Source organism: Trichomycterus rosablanca, chromosome 19 (genome assembly GCF_030014385.1).
Source record: "Trichomycterus rosablanca isolate fTriRos1 chromosome 19, fTriRos1.hap1, whole genome shotgun sequence".
Taxonomy (NCBI): domain Eukaryota; kingdom Metazoa; phylum Chordata; class Actinopteri; order Siluriformes; family Trichomycteridae; genus Trichomycterus; species Trichomycterus rosablanca.
Genome location: NC_086006.1, coordinates 6342247 through 6350217, shown reverse-complemented (window position 1 = coordinate 6350217; position 7971 = coordinate 6342247). Strand labels below are relative to the sequence as shown.

Genomic DNA, 7971 nt, shown 5'->3' with positions numbered 1-7971 from the left:
GTGCATTTAGTGCTGTTGAAGTCATTACATAAACAATAAACAATAAATAAACCGTGGGTCATACACCAACAGGGAACACTGGGCACTATGCAATAATACACCCTTAGATGCCAGTAGTCACAAACACCTGTTTACTTTCTTACTTATATGCGTTGGGACAGAGAAAACACCTGAAAATCCTCACACACAGTGACTGGAAATTCACTTAAATCTCTCTGGTATGGTCTATTACTGTACTGAAGCCTGTTTTCACCACATAAAAGTCAACAATAATGCAGCAGTGTATAAATGTCACTTTTAAATCCTAAAGAATCTAACACATCTCAAATTTGCTTGCCTGTGAAATTAACAAATAAAAAGTCTGACTGTAGTTTAATGGTAGTGTGTGTTTAACTGGTTTACAAGGTGTAGCAGCATATCATTTTAAATACTGTTCATTTACTGGCATCTTTAGACAATTAAGCACATGGTGAATTAATTAAGAAAAAGTGTACATTTATAGTACACCTAGCGCAATATTGTCATTCCTCTAATATATTTATATTCCTCTAATATTTATATGAACAAATTTTCTCTCAGGATAAGCAGGATTTGATTTTCTTTCTGATCTTAATGGAGACCACTGTTTCGTGTGTTTTAAACCAACTTCTTGCACCAAGTATTTGGTACTTAAAAGTTAATTAAAGTCTCCAAGTGATGTTTTTGACTATCTGAATATTTGGATTTTCACAGTCTGTCTTGGACTTTTTTGCTTTCTTGACATAATACTAGGGATTTTAGTCAAACTGGCCCTTTTTACATTGGCCAGCTGTAATTAACCATAATCACCAATGCCAAGTTAAAGGTCAATGCCAAGTTAAATAACAATACAGAGTAGACGCTCCCTTGTGCCTCAGAATGAGGGTTCTTCTTAAAATGTTGTTTTAGTCCTGTATTGGTTTGTGGTGCGATGTTGGAGCATTCTTTATGAAGTATGTGCCCCCTACCTTCCAAAAGTATTGGAACACCCCTTCAAAATGCATGCCACAACAACAATGCTAACAGGTATAATAAATCAATTATATAAAGGAAATTATGTTGTTCTAGCTTTGCAGCAACAGTTTATGGCAGGCCCCTTTTCTGTTTCAGCATTACTAAGCGTCCGTTTACAAAGCAACGTCGTGAAGAAAAGCTTGGTTTAAAGAAACTAAAGTGGCCTGCACAGAGCCCTGACCAGTCCCACTGAACATCTTTGGAATGAACTGGAACATAAATTGAAACTTTCTTGACCAATCAGGGTCCAGCCATACAAATGCTTTTTTGAATGATTAGGCACAAATTCCCACAGACTTGTGAGAAGACTTCTCAGAAAATTGGTTGCTGTTTTAGAAGATAAAAGATTACATACAGTTCAGTTCATATGAAAACATCAAATAAAAGTGATTTACACAACAAACACTTAAAATCAGAGGAATGTGGACATTAATAAACCTTAATGTTTATTTCTTTCTTTTTTACAGACTTTGAACATATTTATTACAAATTTAAACTCGTGAACAAAAAAATCAGTGCATTTAGTCATGGGGTCGAATCAAAACTGCATTTATGTTTAGATTGAGGGTCCTTCTAGATTATTTAAATAAAATGAAGAACCCACCTGAAAATTACTTGTATAAAAAAACTCCCACAAAAAGCATTTAAACCCAGAATGAAACAAACGCTCTGTAAATGTAGTGGCCGGTCTGAGTCATGAGGAAAAGCCTACAACAGCACAAGTAGCCCTCAACCAATGACCTTCAGAAAGACTGGATGAACTCAGTCTCGTCTAATATTAAACAATATTGTCCTCTATTTAATCTGACTTCTCCTTTTCTTTCATGTGGAGGAAGACGATGCTAAAGATGAACAGTCCACCCATCATGGAGAAAACACTAGCGTAGTATGGGTAAGCAGAGGGAATGAAGCGCTCATACTGGGTGTGCTGCAGTGGGCGCACAGACACCTACAACAAAAATAAAGTTCAGAGGTAAACAATCAATTTTTTAGCACTGAATCATAATTACAACCAAATACCCCAGAACACTGTAACCATTTTTAAACAGTTTATAAACAATATCTATATAATCAAAACTAGACAATTTCTTAGCTAGGTTGGATTATAAAGATATTTTACTATATTTTACTATATCGTTACTATATTATATAGATATTTCCTCAACAGCTGCTGACCTCCACTCCTGACCAAGGAGGGCCATGAATATCACACACGCCCTCTGGGTAGTATGTTGCCGACCGCTTCTTATTATCTGCATAAAACGAGTCACGCACTGATCCCCAATATTCCCCAGCCAGCAGAGGTCGTAATTGCAGCAAACTCTTGGACAACCCAATCACTGTCTGTATAGGCGCCCAGCTTGCCGGTAGCAGAGCTGAGATTCGAACTTGTTCAACCAAGTTAAAAATAAATGTTTTTAGGTGCAGTGGCTGCAGAGACTGCAACTCACATGTCAAGAACTCATGATCAGACTTTATTCCAAAAAAGAATGAATGGTAGGATAAACAACTGTAATTGATTTTACTTTAATATGATTTTGCTTAAACAACAGAAAAGTACCCTAAATTAAATTTACTCACAATTATACATCATAAATAAACATAAAGGAGTGACTGTATAAATTATTAGCCAGTTCTGGCTGCTCTCAGACTACACAAGATAATACCAATATTAATGACAAATCAGCTCACCTGTGTGGAGGAGTAAAGGTGTGTGTAGCCCAATCTGTTGTAATCGACTTTAAACTGGAACACTCCGTAAACATCTGGCAACTTAAACTGGACACTGTATTTACCACCTGTGCAGAAACAAAGTACGTTTATCTTAGTCCAACAACAATCAATACAAAGAGCAGGAAGATTTAAAAAGACTGTTGGTGTATACCCTTTTTCTTCAGATATGTCCTAACAAAGGGGTCAATTCTGACAAACTCTAGCTGAATGTCATCCCCATCGAACGGTATCCAGCGTCCCTCTGACAGCATCTCAATCACAATGCTGTATTCCTGAAATGAAGGTTACAAAAAGTGGGTAAAGACCAAATAGCATCTTCTTTAAGATTTTAAAGTTTTAAAACATAAGAACAGGTGATACAATGACTTACAACCAGGTCAGTAATTGTATAAGCAGCAGGCGGTGTGCTTTCTCCCACAGGGTGATGTGTTACAGCACTGACCCGCAGGACGCCTGACTCTTTGAACACCCAGCGGGACAGGGCCTCAGCCAGCTCCTGATTGCCAGTCTGTGGATACCTGATGCACATGTAACATTATATTAACCAGATTACACATGCAGGTGCTCCAAAGCATTTTGATAGAATTTCAAAAGAATAAAATAGAATTGCACATCTAATGACAATCACAATGTCTGGCTTCCTTAAGACAAACAAAAGTGGCTAAATTGAGATGAGTGTGCATCCTGAGCACAGGTACATACTGGTACAAATCATTTAGGAAAATAATGAATGAGAAGTCAAACCTCTGTGATCCAGGAGTGGCTTTCTGCACTGCAGAGTTGAAGAAGGCATCAGAGAAAAAATCCAGCGAGCCACTGAACACCACACGAGCATTGTTTCTTGCCTGTAGTCCAGCAATCAGGAGGGTGTTTTTTCCAACAGCATGAGGGTACTGCAAATACAAAAGTGTGAGAAAACATTAACTTAAGTATGCTGCCACATGTACAATAAACAATGTAGTCCTAAATTGTAACTGGATACAAACCTGGGTAATAGGACGATCAGGGAAGTAGGAGTAAGAAGTGGAGGCGCCTGTGAGGATGTCCAGCACCAGAGGATTATCAGGATCTGCCACCATGCTAAAAATACATACATAACATGTATTTTACCAAAACCCATTGATAACAGGTGCATAGAATCAAGCATAACATCTACAGTATATACAACCACTGGTGTATATACAAACACTTCTTGTACTGAAAAGCATAGTGACTTGAATTTTGAATTCTTATTATCTAACTAATGTTCTTGTGTTTTGAATTAAAGAGAATTCCTAAATGCTAAAGAGAAGTGCATGCACATTTATAGCAGCAATAGCATATTAAATGGTCATGGTTTTGGTTGTGTAGTCTGAATGATTACATATTTTGACCACATATTATCTATCAAAACATAAAGAAAATAAAAAGATCACTCATACCCAACACCTTTGAAGAGAATGGGCTTATCAATGGGCTTATCGGTGGGCTTGCCAACAATAGTAGGAGCTTTGAGTAGATTTTCTGGGTCTGCAACAATCAGGGTGTGCTGCAAAAAAACATTTAGAGCATTTAGCAGATGCTTTTATTCAGAACAACCTAAAATTGTGACCATACACCATTCAAGCAATTTTGAATGGCAACCTAAGAGTGGGATTTAAGCCAGCAACATTCCAATGACTAAGTACATACAAGACACCACTAGCAACAATGGCAGTTTTTATTTGTTACAAACTGTACATTTACCTCTCATGCAGATATCAGGTTCACTCACCTCACCAGGATCAGATGCGTCATAATTATGATGATCAATGACAGCAGTCTTCTCCTCATCAAACTCAATGCCACATTCACTACCCAACTCTCGGATCGGGTCACCTGCAGGGAAAAGGGGGAAAAAGGTCATCCTAAGTATAATCATATAAATAACCCACTAAATAATTTATAAAACAAATATTTTGACATATATATGTGGCAAATAAAAAGAAAACAAACTCACCAATATCTGAGCTGGCAGCAATAAGAACATTCCCACCACCATCAATAAATGTTGTGATGGTCTCTAAATTGATGTTTCCTCCAAAATCTAAGAGTCATACAAACAGTGCTTGTCAGTATCAATACAAATATATTCTGATGTTCAAGGACTCTGATGTTAGAGGAATACCTTCCACAGATGGGGCAAAAATGATGAGATGGTCATACACGAACTGTCCATACTTGATCAGTGAGAGACTGGGATCATCAGCAGTCTTAAATGTGAGGTCGAAACCACGATCTGAGAAGAAAAGGAAATGATGGATAATAAGTAAAAAGCTAGTAAGTAAAGATGTTCAGACGTCACATTTCCATGCACTGCAGGGTTTTACATCACCACTATGTACTACTGCTACAAATTCTGCCCAGGACAATCAAAGGAAACACCCCCTCAAGTACGAAATAAAAAAATGATAAAAATCAGGACTGTCTTCTTAATCTTAAGTCAGGCATTTGACTAAAGTAAAGTTTCACCAGAGGGCTTTATGTTATCCCATTTCATAGCTTGTATGTGTGGCAGCTGTAAGTAAGAACAGACATTCTAATTTCCAGCACCAAGGTGAATCAACACAGCTTATGCATCCACATGGTAAAAAGTGGCACAGTTTAACCCAAGATGGACTGTTTTGATTGAGTGTTGCATCAGGAGGGACATACTGTGTAAAATCTGTGCCAGATCCGGTATGTGGACCAGAATTATTTACTGTGGTCTGTGGTGACCACTGAATACTGAAGGAGCAGAAAGGAAAAAAACCACACCAAAAGAATGCCTTATAAATCCTGTTCTTGGCTAATATGAGAATTCTGACTTGGCCACCTAGTGGTCAAAAAGTGCGTTAGTTACCTTTATGTCCAAATTTAATGTCTAACGTATCACCTGCACAGAGTCAGATCTGTTAAAAGGAGTCAATTGCTATAAAAATAAGTGCACACACTTTGTAGTGATTAGGATCAGTTAAAGAAGAATGAAGCGATTTGGGACACAGCCATGCAACAACTCTGCTAAGCTAAATCCAGGAAGCACGAATCATTTGCATGCTTCAGAACAAAGTAATCAACATTTACAACCAAATAAGGGTTCGTCTGTATTTGTTAACTTATAATTAAACACCGCACAGACGCATGTAAATAATTAATACTCAGAAACACTTGTGTGTGCAGTTGTACCGGCCAGGCTGCGGAAGAAGATTGAATGGGTGTCCCTGATATTCGGGTTGTCCAGAAGAACCAGAGTCTTTCCATCTCCACTAACCACTTGCAACAGCAAAGCCGCAGATAAAACTAATACCAGGTTGTTTACGAATCCTTCTGACGATTTCAAAGCCATTTTGGCACTCCGTCTGTCCTGCTTTAATGTTCCAGTATGGATGAAGCTTTCCCTCAGTGTAGAACCACCCGCCGCCATGTTTCCTCTTGGACAACGTCAGCGCTAACTGCAGCGTAAACTCTCACCCGGCTGTCAGCCAATCAGGAGACGCCTAATGGACCAATGATCTTTACCGAGATGCATCAGTGCAGATCTTAGGGTTAGAATAGCCGTGTGGTGTCAATACCTAGCTTAGCAAACAAGTTTACAGATGGGATACTGACTAAAACTCTAATAACTCATACACAATAACTATTATTACTATGAAAGAGATACAATAAAGACTTGTACACTATACGAAAGACGTTACAACTGTGAGTTAACATCCAACGTCAACAATACCGGTTCTTGTTAGCTTAGTCGCTAGTGTTAGCTGCTAAGCTAATTGCAGTGATTTCTGTTTTATAAGCGCTCTGTATTTACAACTCTATCGTATTATTATTGTAATTCATACATTTGTATACGTAGCTGCTCTCAGTATTGTTGTAGATAAATTCAGATGTTTAAAGCGGTCGGATTTCTTGTTTCTGGATGATTTACTTTCTCACAACCTTCCCATCATAGCATATCACCACCAAGCGGCTAATTCATACCAGGTAGTTGTGCTTGCAAGGTGAATAAATGTGTACATTTTAAATAGAAACCGAATATATGTGTCCTGGTTAACTTAAATTTAAAAATAGATGCTATTATGTTATTATTTATAAGCACAAAGTCAACAGCAAGGAGCACTTATTCATCAAAACAGAAAAACACAGAATAAGCTTCACTGCGCATGCTCCGATTTACGCAACTGACCTACGTACATAGGTAGGGGTCGCAAAGTGCGTAAGATGCGCTCGTACTTTACCTACGCATAATTTAAACTATCATTTCTATAAAAATTGCCCCTATTTTTGTACGTGCACTGCTAAGCATTCAGAAACTTACACTCTTCTGTTAGGAATGAATGAAAAACAATATAAATTAGATCCAAGACAAAGTTTAATCAGGGAGATAAATGAATACTTCTGCTAGCTTTAAAACTGGCATAAAGGACACAAAATGGACTAACATTAAATGTGGTTTGCATTATTTCTTTTTCTGACAGTAATAAGAACTACATATTGTATACATAGTGTGTGATTTCTGCCTGATTGGTATGCACTATTCTAGTAATACCCTTTACTTAATCAAATAATACAACAGACTAATACACTCCGTGGCAACATTTCACCTGCAACTACCCACTTTAGCGTATTTTCCCATTCCAGACCCATCTCATAATGCAAATGTACCATCGTCTCAACTAAATAACCATTGTTTTTAAGAGTGTGTGCAAATAGGACAATAATCGAGTACATTTATGTAAAATTTCAATATATGTACTTTATTTATACTTACTTATAAACAGACACAGACAAAAACTAAGTATAGCACATCTTTGTGCAAAAAAACAGCATAAACAATACAAACATTTACCGCTACAAGCACAACCAACTTAGATTATCAATACTGTTAACAGATAATCATTTATCCAAACAACGCTCCCTGGCATCCTTGCTGAGTTTATCTCGGTATGGTTTCCTCTCATTTCGCTTCTGCTTCTCCAGCTTTCACTGCTACCAAATAATAAAAAATTCATAATGCTGCTACTTTCACTGTATTGCACTAAACACCTGCCTGAGCAACTAGTAATGAACTACAGAATCACTAAACCGACTCAGGATTCACATCATTCATTTTAATGCGTATTATAATTTTGCTTATTTATATTTAAATAAAATAATTTATTGCAGTTCCATATATGAAAATAATAATTTGTACTCATTATGTATAACAGT

At 37.3% G+C, this 7971-nt stretch overlaps 1 protein-coding gene across 1 annotated transcript; it reads right to left on the bottom strand.

Annotated features, from left to right (window-relative positions):
- Nucleotides 1-1453: 1453 nt before the first annotated feature.
- Nucleotides 1454-6193, bottom strand: ddost (dolichyl-diphosphooligosaccharide--protein glycosyltransferase subunit (non-catalytic)). The gene is made up of 11 exons (XM_063015322.1): nucleotides 5950-6193; nucleotides 4913-5023; nucleotides 4745-4831; nucleotides 4520-4623; nucleotides 4188-4294; nucleotides 3753-3846; nucleotides 3511-3659; nucleotides 3137-3284; nucleotides 2918-3038; nucleotides 2725-2831; nucleotides 1454-1981 (listed from the first exon to the last, which is right to left on the bottom strand). The coding sequence occupies exons 1-11, from the start codon at nucleotides 6185-6187 to the stop codon at nucleotides 1832-1834; spliced, it is 1416 nt and encodes a 471-aa protein (XP_062871392.1). The 5' UTR covers nucleotides 6188-6193; the 3' UTR covers nucleotides 1454-1831.
- Nucleotides 6194-7971: the final 1778 nt, after the last annotated feature.